We start from the raw sequence: 19727 nt of genomic DNA, 5'->3' as shown, positions 1-19727 counted from the left end.
GGAATGTATGATGGCATGAAGAGAGCTCTTGGGCCAACCATCAAGAAGATCACCCCCCTCAAATCTAAATCGGGGGACATAATCACTGACCAACGCAAACAGATGGACCGCTGGGTTGAGCACTACCTAGAACTGTACTCCAGGGAGAATGCTGTCACTGAGACTGCCCTCAATGCAGCCCAGCCTCTACCAGTCATGGATGAGCTGGACATACAGCCAACCAAATCGGAACTCAGTGATGCCATTGATTCCCTAGCCAGCGGAAAAGCCCCTGGGAAGGACAGCATTACCCCTGAAATAATCAAGAGTGCCAAGCCTGCTATACTCTCAGCACTACATGAACTGCTATGCCTGTGCTGGGACGAGGGAGCAGTACCCCAGGACATGCGCGATGCCAACATCATCACCCTCTATAAAAACAAAGGTGACCGCGGTGACTGCAACAACTACCGTGGAATCTCCCTGCTCAGCATAGTGGGGAAAGTCTTTGCTCGAGTCGCTCTGAACAGGCTCCAGAAGCTGGCCGAGCGCGTCTACCCTGAGGCACAGTGTGGCTTTCGTGCAGAGAGATCGACTATTGACATGCTGTTCTCCCTTCGTCAGATACAGGAGAAATGCCGTGAACAACAGATGCCCCTCTACATTGCTTTCATTGATCTCACCAAAGCCTTTGACCTCGTCAGCAGACGTGGTCTCTTCAGACTACTAGAAAAGATCGGATGTCCACCAAAGCTACTAAGTATCATCACCTCATTCCATGACAATATGAAAGGCACAATTCAACATGGTGGCTCCTCATCAGAGCCCTTTCCTATCCTGAGTGGTGTGAAACAGGGCTGTGTTCTCGCACCCACACTTTTTGGGATTTTCTTCTCCCTGCTGCTTTCACATGCGTTCAAATCCTCTGAAGAAGGAATTTTCCTCCACACAAGATCAGGGGGCAGGTTGTTCAACCTTGCCCGTCTAAGAGCGAAGTCCAAAGTACGGAAAGTCCTCATCAGAGAACTCCTCTTTGCTGACGATGCTGCTTTAACATCTCACACTGAAGAATGCCTGCAGAGTCTCATCGACAGGTTTGCGTCTGCCTGCAATGAATTTGGCCTAACCATCAGCCTCAAGAAAACGAACATCATGGGGCAGGATGTCAGAAATGCTCCATCCATCAATATTGGCGACCACGCTCTGGAAGTGGTTCAAGAGTTCACCTACCTAGGCTCAACTATCACCAGTAACCTGTCTCTAGATGCAGAAATCAACAAGCGCATGGGTAAGGCTTCCACTGCTATGTTCAGACTGGCCAAGAGAGTGTGGGAAAATGGCGCACTGACACGGAACACAAAAGTCCGAGTGTATCAGGCCTGTGTCCTCAGTACCTTGCTCTACGGCAGCGAGGCCTGGACAACGTATGCCAGCCAAGAGCGGCGTCTCAATTCATTCCATCTTCGCTGCCTTCGGAGAATACTTGGCATCAGGTGGCAGGACTATATCTCCAACACAGAAGTCCTTGAAGCGGCCAACATCCCCAGCTTATACACACTACTGAGTCAGCGGCGCTTGAGATGGCTTGGCCATGTGAGCCGCATGGAAGATGGCAGGATCCCCAAAGACACATTGTACAGCGAGCTCGCCACTGGTATCAGACCCACCGGCCGTCCATGTCTCCGTTATAAAGACGTCTGCAAACGCGACATGAAATCGTGTGACATTGATCACAAGTCGTGGGAGTCAGTTGCCAGCATTCGCCAGAGCTGGCGGGCAGCCATAAAGACAGGGCTAAATTGTGGCGAGTCGAAGAGACTTAGTAGTTGGCAGGAAAAAAGACAGAGGCGCAAGGGGAGAGCCAACTGTGCAACAGCCCCAACAAACAAATTTCTCTGCAGCACCTGTGGAAGAGCCTGTCACTCCAGAATTGGCCTTTATAGCCACTCCAGGCGCTGCTTCACAAACCACTGACCACCTCCAGGCGCGTATCCATTGTCTCTCGAGATAAGGAGGCCCAAAAGTAAGATTGGTAAAGCGGAGACAGTTGCTCATAAATTGTTCTTGTTCTTTGGAAACATTGCTTTTTGCTGTGGCTTGCAGGTACTGCAAAAATGGTATCTTGCCAGGACTGGGGGCAGAACTTCCCACTTTGATAAAGAGACTGGATTTTTTGTTGGAACAAATGAGACAGAAGAGGATAGCCCTATTTAGGACTGATGGGAACCTTCCTCTGCTACCAAATTTACAGCATGCATTTTGCAATGGACTGTTAGGGGAAGAAATTGGTCCCCATTGTGCCTCTCTTTTGAATGTAAAATGACCTTTCAAGGACCAATTTCGGGGCAAAATCATTTGTACCTGATTCTCTCTGGAACTATGACTAGCAGAAAGACTTCTAATACCACACTTAATTTTTGTATCATGTGCCACCAATTCACAATTCCATCTCAAACTACTTGTACATCATCTGAGCATCTGTCAAGCGCTCTGACTTCACAGGTTCAAACAACTTGGCAGTATCAGAAAGGGAGGTCAGGAGGGAACACTTGGTGAAGCACAGGTGAGGTGTAGCAAATGGAGGTGGCAACAGTGGACCAGCGACAAAGTGCTTTGGCCAGATACTCTCTGCTCAGGGCCCACAGATACATACCTTACTGGGGCTACATACAGAGGGAAGAAACTCATTAATGAGTGAAAGTGCTTCATTTTTTTTTGTAATGTTCCAAACTTCCTGCATAGTATGTCAGATATGTACAGAAGTTTGGCTTTGACATCTGTGATGTCATAAGAGAGGGTATGGAAAACATACGGTCCCTGGAGCAAGTGACAACTCTATAGCCATCTGTAGAAAGGACTGAGTTCCAAAGCAGATGAATGCTGTGACTACAACTATCGAGACCATGGACTCCAATTTACAGGAGGCCCTTAGTTCTGGCTTGGAGAAGCTAGAAGATTAGCTTGAGTTTATCTTGACGCCTGGCTTCATGCTTCTAAGTGATTGACAAGGGTCTGTTCCCATGGCCATTCACAAGAGATCTCAACAGTTGTGGCACACCAGAAGAAGGCAGATGAGGCAATGACTTCTCAGGGTAATGCCACATCTGATCAACCCAGCGACCCCAAACAGAGTACTGATGAACTAGCAGATTGTGGGTAGAAGCAGCTAGCTTTTGTAGGGGCCAGGCCATCACATTATCTAGCATAAAGAGGTGCAGCACCACAGCTGTGTCAAAAGGACCTACTGAGGAGCAGCAAGAAGGCATCACATAGGTTCCACCGACTTAAAAGGAGTACAAGAGACACCACGCACTCATCAAGGAAAACACAAGCGAAGCCAAAAAAAAAAGTAGAGAACTAAACTGGTTGCACCTTCATTGCAATACAGGATGTAGATTTATTGCCAGAAAGAAAGGGTATAGGCAGAAATGCTATTATAGACAAGGGTGATTAGGCAGAGCAGATTGTGCATAGGGTCAATATGTTATGAGGAAGACAGTTCATTCAGGACAACATCTACAGATTTTAACTCAAAGTTCTGTCATCAATGATTGATGCACCAGTCTTTCTGGTTGTAGATTATCTTCACCCACTTCTATTTCCTTCTCTTCTTCCTTCTCCTTCTCTGTTAAGGCTGAGGGGCATATCTTTTATGAAAGATTTTCTCTTTCTGCATAGCAAAATTATGCATGATGCAGCATGCACTGATAATTTCGGTACATTTTATAATGGCTATAGAGCAGTCACCACCTGAACTGTCCAGACAGCAAAACCTCTGCTTCAGTATTCTAATTTTATGTTGTATCAGATCTTGGCTGGAAGCATAAGCCTCTGTTTGGGGTCCTCAATAGTGCTTTAAGCAAGGGTTCAGGGGGAGGTGGGGTTGATCCACTAGCAGACGTCTGTCCAGTCTTCCTGGTTAAATGTGTACCACCAATGAGGCCTTGCACTTTTGGGAAGCAATCCATCTCATGGAAGTACTACAACCTTTTGTGCTGTTGCTTCCTTTCAATTGGGAAATTGACAAAAATGTGTTCCCTAGCAAACAAGCTTTCTGTGAAATTGCTTGATGCCTAAGTGGACTGAAGAATGACGAACATGGCTTGGACAAAACCTGATAGGTCAAAATTGAAAGCTGTGAAAACCTCACAGTGATTGGAAGGACTGTTCCTGTCGTAGGTCTTATCTGGAAGTTGGCCTCAAAAAGATGACTCCCTCATGAACTGTAGATGGTGAGAGAACATCACCGTCAACATCTCCTGGCAGGTCTGCCTAGGTCTGAAGACCTGGGTCCTGGGCTGAGGCCAGGTAAGTGCTAAACACCTGAGGTTCAAACAAACTGTTTTTGTTCCCTCTGCCTGAATTTTTCTTCCCCCTCCAAATCCACCACTGCCATTGGAAGACCTAACACAATAGCCACACTGAACATTCTGGTTAATAGTAATGAAGAAGCTGTTACTGGCAAAAGGTCCCTGCTAAAGCAATTTTATGCAAAAATGAAGCAACAAACAGCGATAGACAATAATTCTCCAAAAAAATGCAGAAACTTGCAATGCATTAGGAAGTACACTCACACCTTTAAAGATACAAGCTCTGAAGACCAGAGCAAAAATGCTGAATTTAAACAGGTGAAGAGCACTAAAGCTGTGAGGATGGACAAAGATCAGTGATATTTACTTTAGATTGCTTACAGTTAGGATTGTTAATGTGGCCTATGCATGCATTTTGAATTCAGAACTTTTTTTGAGCTCCTGACTTTGGTACATTGAAAATCCATCACTTGGATTGAGTTGTCTGATTCAGTGATGTTTGCTTGAGGAAATATAGGTGCACTCTGTAGGTGTAATTTTCAGACTTTGTGCCGCTCTGAGCCTAGCATTCCAATTTAGGCACAAGGGCCAGGGTTTTTATTTGATTGGGAGGGTGAGATCGGGGGTGGACAGTCACTAAAACCAACCCCTCGGGTTGGTGTGCTAGTTTCCCGATGCAAAACCAGCATGCTTCAAGTTTCAAAGGCTGCGATGGGAGCTGGAACAGGCAACTCACCCGAACTGCTAAAAAGGCCAGTTAAGCCTTTTAACAAACAAGAAATGCTGGAAATACTCAGCAGGTCTGGCAGCATCTGTGGAGAGAGAAGCAGAGTTAATGTTTCAGGTCAGTGACCCTTCATCAGAACTCCTTTTAAGCCTTTTAACAAGCTTGTTGTCAACCATTAAGGGCCAGTTTTGAATTTTCTTTTTAAGGTGTGCAATCCACAAAAGGTCCCAATCACAGCAGGGAGGAGGAGGCGGTGACACAGCGAGGAGCGAGCAGGAACAGCAGGAGCCACCATTGACGAGGGAAGGTTCAGAGAAGCCTCCTCCACCATTCACAGGCAAACATCTGTGCTCAGTGAGAAAAATCTTTCATTTCTCTACAGTCTTGACAAGGACATTTTGGGGTGGAGGGGTGATCACTTTGGAGGGAGTGGGGGTGCAGATGAGTCCTGCTTATGGGCCTCAGGGGTTTATGACAGGGGTGGGATTCAGGATGACTCCACATTCCAATGGAAAGGAAAGACATAGAGGAAACGGGATTGAGCTGCTCCGAGCTTGGTTCGACCAGTGATGAGAAGCAGCATCTGCAGGTGCACAGGCAGACCCCTGGGCAAAAGGGGGGAAGGGTTGAGGAACAAGGGCCAGGAAGGCAAGAGAGACGACATCATCAGCATGGAGCCAACCAACAAAGGAGAAGCTACCTGGCCATGACAGAGCCTCAGCGCAACAGAATGCTGTGCCTGTCCAGGAATATGGGGCTGGATTTTAAGGAGCCCTTGACATTGGGATCCATGGCGGAGGAGTTTGAAGATAGCCTGGATGAGGCCCGCCACAGACCTCAACGCCGGCAGGGCAGCCTGATATTACTGGCGGCAGTGAGACCTTGTGGCGGCCCCCCGCTGCTCGGCAATAGGACCGCCATTTAAATATTTAAATAAATTTAAATGCCTGAATTAATTAACTTCAGGCCGCCTCTTGATATCCCACCATGATCTTCACCCTGTCCGGGGAAAAGAGGCGCAACACTGGTTGGGGGGAGGGGTAGGTAAGTTGATCAGTGCGGGGGGTGGGTGAACGGAGTCAAATTAGCGTCATGGGTGTAGGGGATGGTGGGAATGGTTGTAGGTGAAAGTTTGTGCAGCTTGGGAAGGTCAGATGGTAAAGATAAGTATTGTGGGTGGGTAGGGCAAATAATTAATTTAATTGTTAATGGGGGGGTGGGAGAGGGGCAAAAGAAATGTTTTTTTTATAAAATTCTATTTAACTTTAATTATTTAAATTTCGTGCTAGGGCTGTCAGCCCTTTCAAAATGGCGTCCGCACTTGTGCATAGGCAGCTGATGCCATTGCTGAGGACAGACAGCCCGCCCACTCCACGTGATCGGGGGGAGTAGCCTGCCCCGGTTATTGGAATCGTGGCAGCTCTTTTTTTCTGCCCACTGTCGATTTTGTTGGTGGGCTTACAAAATTCAGCCCATGGTTGCTGACCTGAGGGCTCTCATTGAGGGTCCTCCAAGGGTTAGCAGAAACCGTCGCCATGGTCTTCCTGTGGCTCTAAGCTTCACAGTGGCCTTGCACTTTCCTGCAATTGGCTTCTTCCAAAGTGCAGCAGCAGACATTGGTGGCATCATTGGTGGCAGCAGCAAATCTTTGCATCACGGAGGTGTCGGATGCTCTGTTGGAGAGGGTGGGGGTTGGGAGCACTCAAGCTCAATGCGCAGTGGGATGTGCTTCTCTTGCAGGATGCCCTCAGGTGTAGGAATCATCGATTGAGACACCAACTGAGCAGCCAGAGTGATTCCTCAATAGGAGGGGATTCCACTCCCTATATGTCAAGATGCCATGCAACCATAGGAAGTGCTTTATGGAGGTGTGCACACTTTCCTGGAAACTGCCATTATGCCTTTATCCACCAGCACATGCAAGGGCCTCAGCTCTTCATGAAGTCAGCGGAGATCTGCAGATGGCTGTTAGTGGATAATGCTTACCCCTTGTAGAGATGGCTGATGACTCTGGTGTATAACCCTGCCACAGAGGCTGAGAGACACAGTAACTGATGTTAACAGAGCACAAGAGTCATCGGTGAGCAGGCCATCGGCCTCCTGATAGTGAGGCTCAGGTGTCCTGACCATCTGGGTGGTGCCCTCCAGTTCAGTCCCTCAATTGTTTCAAGCATAGTGGTTGTCTGCTGAGCACTCCATTACACGGCCCTTTACAGTGGTGTGGACCACGAAGAGGGAGAGGCACTGGAACTGCACAGCTCCTTGGAGGGGGAAGAAGAGGAGGAAAAGGAGGCGCATGAGGAGGAGGCAGAAGAAGAACTGGAAAGCAGTCCCCAAGCTTTGCAGGGCAGGCTCAGTAGGCGGAGCTCTTGTCAGGATGGCAGGGACGCCAGGGTCACTCTGATGCAAAGATGCTGGACCTGCGCTAGACTCAGTCTGCAGGACATTTGGAGAGGAGAGTCTCCTTCAACTGAGTAAGAATAACCATCAGTTCATATCAAAAGTCAGCAATCTTCCAATGGCACAGACAGTGCAAGGCTCCACAGTCTCCACCTAACACACTCTTCCCCAGCACACTCCATTGCTTTGGCAACCCTTACTGCCCATTCTCCAGCATCTTGCCAAGATTAGATAGAAACACACAGACTGCCTGAACAAATTTCCCAGTGCTTTATCACTTAGCAGTTCACTATTATTTACATCAGAAACACCCAAGTGAGCCACAAAGTAATTACCGATGTGGTGGCCTCCGCTGTCGGCCACTCCTATGAGTGCCTCCCCCTATGGCTGAGGATGAGGTAGAGGCAGACTGCTAGCTATTCCCTGTGTCGGACTGAGCTGGCCGTTGCTGTCGGCTTCAGCGTGGAGGTGCTGGGGGTCACCTCCAAAAGATACTGCACCAACATCACTGCAGGGGCAGCCTCTGTCACAGGGCGTAACTCTACCGATGCTTTGTACGTTAGCGAGGACATGGAGGTGGATGATGACGATGGAGTCCCGTGACAGGTGGCCCCCTAATCACCATCTGGCACCTCCTCAGCTCTTTCATGGTGCTCTTGATCGCTGGAGAGAAACACCATTTGTGCCACTGTCAATGTTACAGACTGTGGCATACATTCTGTGCATGTCAGTGTGCTGTTCCTACAACCACTCTGAGTGATGCCACATATGGCTCTCCATGAAGTTGGCCACTCTCTCAATGGAGGAGCTCATGCATTCATAGCTGAAACATTGTGGAGCAACTGAGATGAATGGACTCCTCCATACTCATCTCTTGACTCCGCAGATCCTCAGGTAACTCTGACCTGTGAGCATACATCACATGCTGATTCTCCAGGAAGAGCCGCCTGCGCTTCATGACTCCCTAAGCTCTGCATCTCCACCCTGCTGAACAGGGCTGCACCTGTCCACCATCTCCTGAGGGTGGACTGGCCACAGCCGACTCAGCCTTCCCTGAATCCAGCTCTAATGTGATGTGCACTTCACCCTGTGCCACCTTCTGTAATAATGCGCAAGGATCCACCAAGCTGTGAGTGTTTGCAGTGGTAGAGGATGTACGAGAAAGATGTGATGGTGCAGGCTCCGATGTGTCTTCTTCCTCTGATTCCTCGGGAACTTGTCTTTGTGTGGACTCCTGCCTCTCTGCAGCTGGCCCTATGGGAGATGTAAGAGAAGATGGTGATGAAAGATCAGGGCAGTCAACAGATGCTTACAATGCCAAAAACAATGAACTGACAGCTTAAGCATTGACAACTCATTGCACAAGGAGCATTGCCATGCATACCTTGAACTTGGAGATGATGAGATGTTTTCACCCTCTCTACGGTGGACCCCCATTTCTCCATCCTTAGCATCCCTGTGGCTTGATACTCTGCAGCATCAAGGGTCAGCTCCTCAAAGTGCATCAGCAACATGAGCGGGCGCACCCCTCCGTGCAAGCGTGCCTTCTCGTTCTGCCTGGCATTCAACCCCCATTTGGCTTGCAAGGTGAATAAAGATGCAGCTAGGACAATGCCTTTCGTCCTCACAACCTGCAGATTTTCATTCACATACACTGCTACAGTCTGCAATCTAGCCTCCTGTCCAACATCATTAGGGTTCTGCCTTATGCTTATGGGTCATTAAAGCTCCTGAGCACACATCTCTCCCATGGTCACGAGAGCTCTATGTGCCCTCAGGATGCCCCTCACTTTTGCACTCTGGTGACTGGTGAGCAGGAGGCATACCATCTTGATCTAATTTGGACTCACCTTTCCAGACCTGAGAAGGTCATTGAATCGTTTCCTGTACTAGACCCAGTTCCTCCTCACCACTCCTCTGTTGTTGACTTCATGAGCCACTTCGAGCCATGGCCTCTTGGTGAGCCTTGCAGGCTTTCTGTTGCCAATAGCAGGCAATAGGATATTCCTACGGTCAGTCACTGCTTCCAGCAGCACCTTCAGTGTGGCATCGGTAAAATGGGGTGGGCTGCCCTGACCCTAGGGCCCTTCCTTCCCATTGCCCTCTGCTCTGCTCTTCCTTCCATCCTTTGGACGAACGGTAACCTGAGCAAATGCTGCCGCCCGCCCTTTAAACTGGATTCGCTGTTGCCTGTGTCACGCCTCCTTCCCGCATCCGCCACCGCTGATTGGGCAGCGAACGTGTCTCTGGGCCAATTATCGGTTTAACATATTAAAAACTGCAATGCGTGTTCTTTGCCGCAGTGGTATGGGGTCGGGACCTGGAAGTGGTCGCAATGTTGGGGTCTGAGCCCAGCATGGAAATCTTGCCCATGATGTCTCGGTATTGATTTGCAATGGTCCCAAATTTCCAATATTTGTTTACAGTGGGCAAAGCTGGAAAATTAACTATTAGAGTGTACCATTATGGAGTTGGTCCTAGTATGAATGTAAATGCAAATATCAAGACCAAATAACTCCAATAATACTATTGCTATTACAATATATGAAAGGGAGCTGCAGAGAGTTTGATGAGGAATTAAACTGGGCAGAAATGCTCAGCCTCGCAAATCATGAAGGTCAAATGTACTCCCAGTCTTAGGTTTACAATCAAAATGTTATATCTTTCAATTTCTAGAAAGGATATTTAATTGAACAGCAAATCTGGTGCTGGTGTTATCAGAAATTTCCTAGAGGTAAATTTATTCTGCAAGATTATTTTATAGTGCTGTACAATTAAAAAGTACTGCTGCAAGTGGAGCGAATTTGCAAAGCTCTGTTGAGATTGTTCAATGCAGTACAATGTGAGCAAAGGAAACAGTTGGCAAATAAATGGAAATCCCAGCTTCTCAGATATGTTGGATTGGGTTTTACATATGACCATTGTTGCCTAAAATATAATTGGGGAAATATAATTGTGAGATGCATATATGTTGTGGTAAAAAAAAATTCCACATGAGTGTAGTATTGATACTAAATACCTAGCAACATTACAGGAGACAGGTTCCAGACACTTGGGATAAAAGGTCAAACTTTGCAACTGCATGATGTTGCAATAATTCGACCACATTTTTCATTGCCTAATAAATGAAACATTCATAAGTATTCTTTATTCATTATCAACCCAAATGATATAGAATAAACCTAGTATTAAATGTAAAAGGGTTCTAATATCCTACAATATAACTTTGAAGTGATATCTGTCCCAACATCAGTGAGAAGAAATTCATTTAGCCTGTTCAATAGTTTGTAATGATTTTATTTGTACACAGGGTGTCAAGCAGAATTTTGAATAATAGTAAACCCTATTTTCAGGCTATTTTCTAAGTGATATGCAAATACTTTCTCCACCTTCTTAAACTGATACTTACCCCATATACTAGTTCACCCACCATTCCATTCCAGATTTTAGTTTCAGGATCTCTAGCTCCATATTTACCATCCGGGACAACAGACAGTTTATATTTAATGCCAACATGCTTGGCTATTTCAAAAGCTAAATCCACACAATAGCCTTCATATCTATCATTTGCGCCAAATTGTTCATGATTTTTCTTCAGCATTACATATGGTGATTCCTGCAACAACAAAAACACAAATAAATGAATCAAGCTCATACATACTGCCAAGGGGTCCAAGGCCAAGTGACAAGGTTTTCCATTTTCCTGACAAAAATGGGATTTGTACAGTATTTCATACCTGTGGTCATTATTACTGTAAACTGTTTTATGGATGTTTTGGACAGACAACAGAAACTATTAGGTAATGAGTACTAATAACAAATTATCACAGGTCATGTTAACTCCAATCGGATCACTGTGTTATTGGTACAAAACACTGGATAAAAATGCATGAACAAAAAAAAGGACAGTTGGTCTATTCAGCATGCTCCTTCCACAGGCAATGTACAGTCTCGTGAACTTGACCTAATCCATTTAGTCTTTGGATGAAAAGCTCTGGAAGGTTTCTGCCTGGCCTCCCAAAGCAATTCTAGACTTCTGTGATCTTACATCCTACATTATTAAGCATTGGTCAGTCAAAATTGACCAGTTGACTGTGTCATGTTTGGAAACAAAAATTTCAACTCTTGGAAGACAGATATCAGCAGTACTGATTTTTACCATCAAAAAGGCTTTTAATAGTTTTATTCATAAGGTAAATCTTTCTTCAAATGTTCTACCATTGATTTCCCCTTTCACAGAAAATAAAATGGTTTACAATGTGGATCAGAACTTACATTTACCTAATATCTCAAGGAAACCAAAATGTGAGCTGGGATATCAGAAAGTCGATTTTAACCATGCCTGGGGGTGGGGGTTAAGGTGCCAGAGGTGGGGGGAGAGCGCTTTGTGTGTATCCACACCCGACTATCTTAGATTCCCTCACAGCGGGCACAGGAGAGCTGCCCATTCCAGGCAGGTGGGGGCCTACTTTACATGGAAAAGTCACAGACCAATGACATCATTGACACTGCAATCCCATTTGAACTTGAAATGGTGGGAGACCCACACGGCATCAAACCAACCAGTAAAGCCTGCCAGTAGGCAGCACAGTGGCCGGAAGAGGTCAAGATAGTTTTTTTTCTTACATTTGTGTGACGATTCCTTATGAGTTAGGAGGAGCAGGCCTTGCAAAATAGCTTTTTGCCCCCCCCAGTCCCGGCCCTTCCTCTCCCTCCAACCAACAGCACCATTTTGGAGACCAACTCCCCCAGTGAGTAGTAACCTTATGTTGTGTATCCTGCCTTGCACCAGATTTCCCATTCCTACCTGCTGCCTCTTACATCATTCTTGCTGCCTTCTGGCAGAAAGCAGTGCAGACAATTTTGAATAAAGGGGTCATGGGGGACTCCTGCCCACCCCCATAACCAGGCCTCATGTTAAAATTGACCCTCTATTTTCATATATTGGAAACATGTTTGGTTATTTATTTGTCTCATTTGGAGATCCTCACTGTAGTAACAATAGTACTGCAATCTTCCCTTCTATTTTCAGTTTTCCTCTCTCCCTCCTAAGGTTAATGTAATGTCTCATGCCTGGATACAGGTCCATGGTACTAGTCCCTCCCCCAAGTGACTATTTTTAAGATCTGTGTTTAGACGTTAAGTGCCAGTAGCCATTAAACTGCTGGGATTAGGGCCTTCTAAGCTGAGTCTCATCCAGTGTTCACAGATGTACATTTTCCAGCAGTGATAACTGATAGTATTCAAGCATGGAAACCCTGGCTGATTCTTCTCTCTATAATCCGAGCCATCCTTAAGTACTCCATTATTGTTCTGGTCAACATCAGTTAGTTCAGCAAAAACCAGGGATGGAGCCTTGAACCACTTTATTTCACTTACTGCACCCAGTCTCAAAGACTGTAAGATCAGGATGAGGATGTACCTGGTACCAATAAAGCCTGCTCTTTTCATCCCCAGCAATACATTTTGATTTTAACCTCAGGCAAGACTGGTTATGACACTGGTGTAACCTTTCAAATTACCTACAGCCATCCTGCAGTCTCTTTGATTGAGATTGGCAATTCAGGGTTTTAAATCATGTTGTGCAATATTAGCAGTAAACATGTTAACGCTACTGTGACAGAGGCATTACCCCATTTATTGGCAAATGTGTTCATTAAAAGAGCAGATTTAGGAATCTTCGATATTGTGTTTTCCACTAACACCACACAGCACATTTTCAAACCTTGAAGCTATAATTTTACAAAATTGTGCTCCTGGTAGGGAGCCTCATCCTCTGTAGCACACATCAGCAATTGAATGCACTATTTCCAAAATGTTCCACTGATTAAAATAAAGAGAGAAAATCATGTGGGTTCCTGATAAGGGCACCCAGCAGGTCAGTGTCCACTAGGCTCATGATTTTGCAAATCACTTTTCTTAGTGTTGATTAGCTTTAATGGTAGGCAGTTTTGAGTTATGTGCTCATTATGTGCTGGGTCAGACTCAAAACAGCAGTTGTCAGAAATGAATTGACTCTTTGTCAATACTACCAATTGTAACTTTCAATTCGCCATCATAAAAGCAACAAAAGTGAAATAAGAAGGTTGTGCTCCACAGTTTAAAACAAAAAACATTTACAAGGTATCATATTGTAATACATTTCAAAAAGCAGTTGAGTCCATTCACGCAATGACTGCCACTGCAATATCTGGGAACTTTGGTGACATGGTCCAATTAAATGGATCCACTACAAGTGAACGATAACAAAGTGAACATGTGTAGGAAACGTTTGTGGAAAAAAAGTGACAATATCAGATACAAAATGAATGGACATTTATTGAGCAGCATTGGGAGGTTTTTTGAAAAAAGTGACAATAAAATAGAAGACAATCGAAGCGATGGCAATAAGTGGAATTTATAAAATGAACTTCCCTGTTACAGACTCAATGCTACATTTGAACAGCTACTGATGATATATTCATTGAAACATCACCCATTCTGGTGAGAAAGGTACACATAAGATCTTGAACATTAGAAGAATGATAGCGATGAAAGGAAAATAAATTGCTATTATAACTTATCACAATTATATTAAAATTGAAACTTTTAACATTTTATATAAAGATTATAATCCTGAAATGTGAGTGTGAACATAACGGGCTTCAAAGTATCTTTTCCCTATTTTCTTCACCCTTTTTTTGCTGGATTCACAGAAAGGAATTTTAAGGAGCTAAACCAAACATTGTTGGAGAAAAATTTTATGAATGAATTTCTGAATCTAAATTGTCATTTCATTCTATGCCAGAAAACATTAGGAAGAAACAGAATAGCTATAGAATTGATCTTTTGAGCAACATTGATCCTCAACATGATAACAACGGTGAAATTTTTCTGCTTGCTATATGTAGCAACATTGTAAGTGTGATCATGAATATTATATCTGTCTGATATTTCTAGTGATGTGAATGCATTTTCTTAGAATGGAGCAAATATTTACTAGACTGTTAACAATATTGCTGCACATAAGAATTCTCATCTTATTGTATTAAAAATGCAACTCAAAATGGTCATCATTACATCTGAGGAAGGAATGTGGCCAATGGTTAAGTCGTTGATGATATTCTGAAGCCATCTTATATACTTTAGCAACCTTTAATAACTTACAAGACTGCATTTTGAGATCTACATCTGAAAGAATGATTCTATTAAATGGGGTATTGTAACAGTGTTAACCTGTGGTCAGGAACATTCTCTGACATTGGTGGGGCTAGCACTGACATGTGGTCTTGCCGCTGACGTCTAGTTTTTTTTATAAATCTGCTCAAAGCACCCTAATGCTACTTAATGATGGCTGGCAGCAGCTAAGAGGTGTTTGCTATCATAAACTAAAAGTATACATTCTTACATAAAATGGTGAGTCACCACATTAAATTAGGTTGCAAAATGTGAAACAGGTCACCATGCAATAATGGATTACATTATTGGACCTTGTCCCGAATTGAACTTGTTTGAGGTATTGTCCCCTTGAACCTACATATCAAGTGCTGTTGAAATCCATTAAGGATTTCTGGAGTTATTGTTTATAAGCAGACAGACAGGCATGTAGATAGGTAGCCAGGCAGGCAGACAGACAGACAAGCAAACAGATAGACAAACAGGAACACCAGTTAAAGTACCTCTGTCCCCTTTTGGGGTGGAGGTAATAAATTATTGAGATGTACTGCTTAGAGAATAGAAGAGCATCTCCATCAGCAAAATATAATTGTATTTGGGAATCAGCTTAAATCTTATATTTAAGTCTGCACTAAAATCTTCTCACAGTCAGTCAGTGAAATTCCATTACTGTGTAGCTCTCTGCAAAATAATTTTTTGGTAAAAGTTAGAGAGTGAAACATACATGAAATGCACCAAATTTTTAAAGTTAATTTAAAAAATCAAAAATAAGGATTGTACTTACCATTATTGTAGTGACAACGATTGTTCTGTTTTCTGCAGAAGTCGATTCATTCATCTGTTGCATGTCAGCAATGGTCACCAGTCTTTCATATTCATTCCAGTACCCAATCTAAAATCATTAGAGATTGAGACCTTATTAGTTCAAGTTCACTTGCGGTAAAAGTCCATGAAATGTAGAACAAGTTCTGAAGGCAAATATACACAGTCTGCTCTACATCTCACATTGTCCAGGGTTTGGCCTCTGCACGTAGATTTCATGAAGGCAATATATCCTGGACAGCAGGCCCATACAGCAAAGAGAACCTAAATGCACCAATGTGTGTTTCTCAGAGATTAGGGTGAGGAGAATGGTAATTATTTTTGAATTGGCTGTTATCATCTGATTACATTTAAAATATGTCCTCACATCTTTACTATTGAATATTAAATTAACTTACTGGATACCAACAAGAAAACAAAGAATTCTGAAGTGTCATAAGTTAAAACAGCACACAATGAATTTAATAACTTTTTAGGGGTGGAAGGCCTAAATATACCTTCCATGACCCACTTTCTGAGCAAAATTTGCATCAGATGCTTAAGAATAAATATTTCAACCATACTAAGTTGCTTCATAATTCAGTACAGTTTTACTAAGTGCAATGAAGTACTTGAAATTCCCCCTTTTTAAGATTAAGATCGACCATTGCTTAATCTACTACACAACACTCTGAGTTATATTTAGCTATCATATCTATATCCATTATAGTGAATTTCCCACAGTGTCACACACAGGGATTAAAGGCCAAGTGTAAAAGTCGGAAGGAATTAGAGTTAGAGTGCCAAAATAATTAGACCATCGTACACAGATGTAGTTCAGTCTCCTTTTTAAAGACTGCATTCTGTCCTTATTTTGATGGAATACAATTGTTTATAATATTATATAGTGAAATTGAAAAACGTGAGAATTCTAGAAGGAGACAAATAGCTGGATTTTATTCCAGTGACGGGGATCCCGGCGGCGGGCACGAAGGCAGAGGAGAACCAGCCTCGGCCCTCCATCAGACCTCCAGTGCAATCTAACGGCAGGCAGCCAATTAACAGCCCACTGTTGAAGATGCTGTCCCTTGCCGGGACAAGCTCCCACCTCCAGAGCTGCCACCAATTGAAAGGCCAGCTGCTCCGCAGTACTGGGAGAAGTGGCCACAGCCAGTACTGCAGGAGGCCTGCAGTACTGAAGAAGGAGACCCCAGGACAGGTGAATGGGGTCTGGGTCACTGAGGCCAGTTGCAATCACTGGGTGGGGGAGGGGTAGGGGGGGAGGTGTGGTTGTTGATGAGGGTAGTAGGGCCTTCCCAGAGGAAGCTGCCATCGCTGCCGGGGGAGCCCTCCAGGAGTCTTGGATTGCCCTCAGACCCTGCCCTGGCGCCATCTCCACTCGGTGCACCTCTTCTTCCTCCACAAAATTGGAGTGAAGGTGGGAAGAGGCCCTTAAGGGCTTCAACTGGCCTGAGGCAGGAAGGCATCTCTTCCTTGCCATGTTGTTTGCTACCCCACCGCCCATCTATTTATTTAGAGATACAGCACTGAAACAGGCCCTTCGGGGTCTGTGCCAACCATCGACCACCCATTTATACTAATCCTACACTAATGCCATATTCCTACTACATCCCCACCTTCCCCTACCACCTACCTATACTAGGGGCAATTTATAATGGCCAATTTACCTATCAACCTGCAAGTCTTTGGCTGTCGGAGGAAACCAGAGCACCTGGCGAAAACCCACACGGTCATAGGGAGAACTTGCAAACTTTGCACAGGCAGTACCCAGAATTGAACCCGGGTCGCTGGAGCTGTGAGGCTGCAGTGCTAACCACTGTGCCACCGTGCTGCCCTGAAAATCCTGCCCAAACAGAGTTGGCTGAAGCATAGGTGTTTCTCTGGAGTACAGATGAAGAACTGGAGAATGTAAGGCATAGGCATACTGTTGAATGACTGCATTTAAAGTGTGACAGTTTACATTGGCAGTTTCCATTATAAATGTGGACATAGATATCTGTAACAAGAATAGTTAACAGGAAGTGCACACAGATGTAAGATTTTTAATATATTCAGTGTGTAGCATTGCTTACAGTAAGTCAAAGGTTACACTCTCATGCTGGTGAGGGTTGTTGCATTGCAGAAGAGGGAAAAATAAAGAAATTGGAAAGAAATTTGTAAAAGACAGTGAATTATGCATTTTTTTAGATTGATTGTTGGATACATAAATAATATTTTCTTATCTGACAGCAACTGTTCCAGTACACCTTTAAGTGGGTGTGGTTACATTTTCAGTAAGCCTTGCTGGAGAAGAAATGATGTAAGATACCATGTGACTGGGTCTCATACTCAGTATGCTGCTGGTTACCAAACAGATCAGAGATGTAGAAATGTTCTCTTGCAATGTATTGCCATGCAACTACCCTCAATGAAAGAACCCACTGTTTAAGTGTTAACTGACCCAGATGCGTGGTTAGTGCCTTGAGGTCCGAAGTCTGAGTAAGCACGAGGAAAAGAAAACACAACAGCAACAACAAAATTTTACATCTATATTATGCTTTTAATGTAGAAAAATATCCAAAGGCACTTTACAGAGATATAACAGAAGATAAAAATAAATACAAAGAAAGAGATATTAGGATGGGTGACAAAAAGTTTGGTCAAAGAGTGGGTTTTAAGGCAGTTCTTAAAGGAGGTGTGGAAATTGAAGGGATTTAGGGAGGGTGTTTCAGAATGTGGGAGCTTGGTGGCTGAAAGCATGGCTATCAATGGTGAGGCAACAAGAAGATATACAAGCGGTCATGGTTGCAAAGACACAGCGTTTGGGTGGTGGGGGCGGTGGGGGGATTCAGGGTTATATATAGGGCTGGAGAAGGATACAAAGATAACAAGGGGCAAAACCAAGAAAGAATTTAAACACAAGATGAGAATTTTAAATTGGAGCTCAGCCAACGTAGGCCAGCAAGGACACAAGTGATGGATGAGCAGGACCTGGTGCGGGATAGGTTGTGGGCAGCAGAGTTTTGGATGAGCTGAAGTTTGCAGAGCATCGAGGATGGGAGACCAGCCAGAATTAGAGTAGAACAGTCAAGCTGAGAGGTGACAAAAGTGTGAATGGGCATTCCAGCAGTAGATGGGCAAAGGAGGGGGCATGGAGGTTGGCAATGTTATGGAATTATTTGTAGGTGGCCTTTGTGATGGAGAGGACAAGTTTGGAAGTGTAGCTCAGGGTCAAGCAGGTTGCTGAGGTTTCAAAAAGCCTGATTCAGCCTGAGACAGTAGCCGAGGAAGGAGATGAAATTAATGGCAATGGTACAGAATTTTTGGCAGGAGGTAAAGGTGATGGCTTTGGTCTTCCCAATGTTTGACTGGAGGAAACCGTGGTTTATCCAAGACTGAATGTTGTACAAACAGTCTGACAATGCAGAAGCAGTGGAAGTGTCGAGAGAGATGGTGGAGAATTAGAGCCGAGTTTCATTACCATATCAGGCCTCCCTTGCCTTGCGTCCTGGTCCCTTAGACTCTTTGATGTGAAGGGTCAGCCATGAGAGCAAACAGCAGGTTCTTTGGATGCCTTCAGTTGCACCAAGGACACTGGAACAGGAGGGTTGGGAATCACCTACCTGCCCAGTTTCCAGTGCATGGCTCCTTTTCTCACCTTGGTACCATCACCTCTGGAGCCGCTAATGATCTGTCTTTGGCTCCGTCCCTTTCTGAAGCTACATGGTGCCCCTTGACAACTTCATCCACTGCTACATGGTCAGCTTTCACAAATATGTCAATAGCAACCAACTCACCTCTCTACAAACTTTATTGACCCCTCCACTATCCTTGTATTACCAGAATTCTTGTTTGACATCCAATCTTGGATTAGTCTTAACATTCTCCAGCTCTACTGGGAAGACCATAGCCATTATCTTTGGCCCCTGCCATAAATTTACTCCCTTGCCATTGATTTTATCCCTTCCCTGGTCACTGCATCAGACTGTTTGTATCCTTGACATCTTGTTCTTCTTCAGCTGAGCATGAGACTCCAAAGGGGCAATTATCAATGACAGGCCACCAACTTTTTGCCTGATAAACGGACAGCTGGTAGTTGAAAATTGGGGACAGAGGCACCTTGGCTGGCCCATTGACACTCTTTTATTACAATTTTCAGGTGGCCTCTAAATGGGTGAGCAACCCGTCCTCCTGAAACAAATATAAAGCTCCTTAAATATGCGAACAGGGGTTCAATGCCGATTACAAACTTTCAGCCCACTTGGACCAGACATTGAGTGTCTAATGAGTGGTCCTGAAAGGTCACTCAAGCAAGAGACAGAATTTCTTTTTCACTTTTTTTTAGTGGGTCTACT

General features: G+C 44.5%; 1 protein-coding gene across 9 annotated transcripts in view; it reads right to left on the bottom strand.

Annotated features, from left to right (window-relative positions):
- Window positions 1–19727, bottom strand: part of LOC137377583 (glutamate receptor 3-like) — a 415021-nt gene that overhangs the window by 122648 nt on the left and 272646 nt on the right. For all 9 annotated transcript variants that reach the window (XM_068047365.1, XM_068047356.1, XM_068047357.1 and 6 more), the window contains exons 9-10: window positions 15356–15463; window positions 10826–11032 (exon numbers count right to left, since the gene is read on the bottom strand). In XM_068047365.1, the coding sequence (XP_067903466.1) occupies window positions 10826–11032; window positions 15356–15463 (315 nt within the window). The remainder of the gene's footprint in view (window positions 1–10825; window positions 11033–15355; window positions 15464–19727) is intronic.

The sequence above is a fragment of the Heterodontus francisci genome, chromosome 15, assembly GCF_036365525.1.
Source record: "Heterodontus francisci isolate sHetFra1 chromosome 15, sHetFra1.hap1, whole genome shotgun sequence".
NCBI lineage: Eukaryota > Metazoa > Chordata > Chondrichthyes > Heterodontiformes > Heterodontidae > Heterodontus > Heterodontus francisci.
The sequence above is the reverse complement of the archived record's forward strand: the minus strand, read 5'-3'. Positions and strand labels throughout refer to the sequence as shown.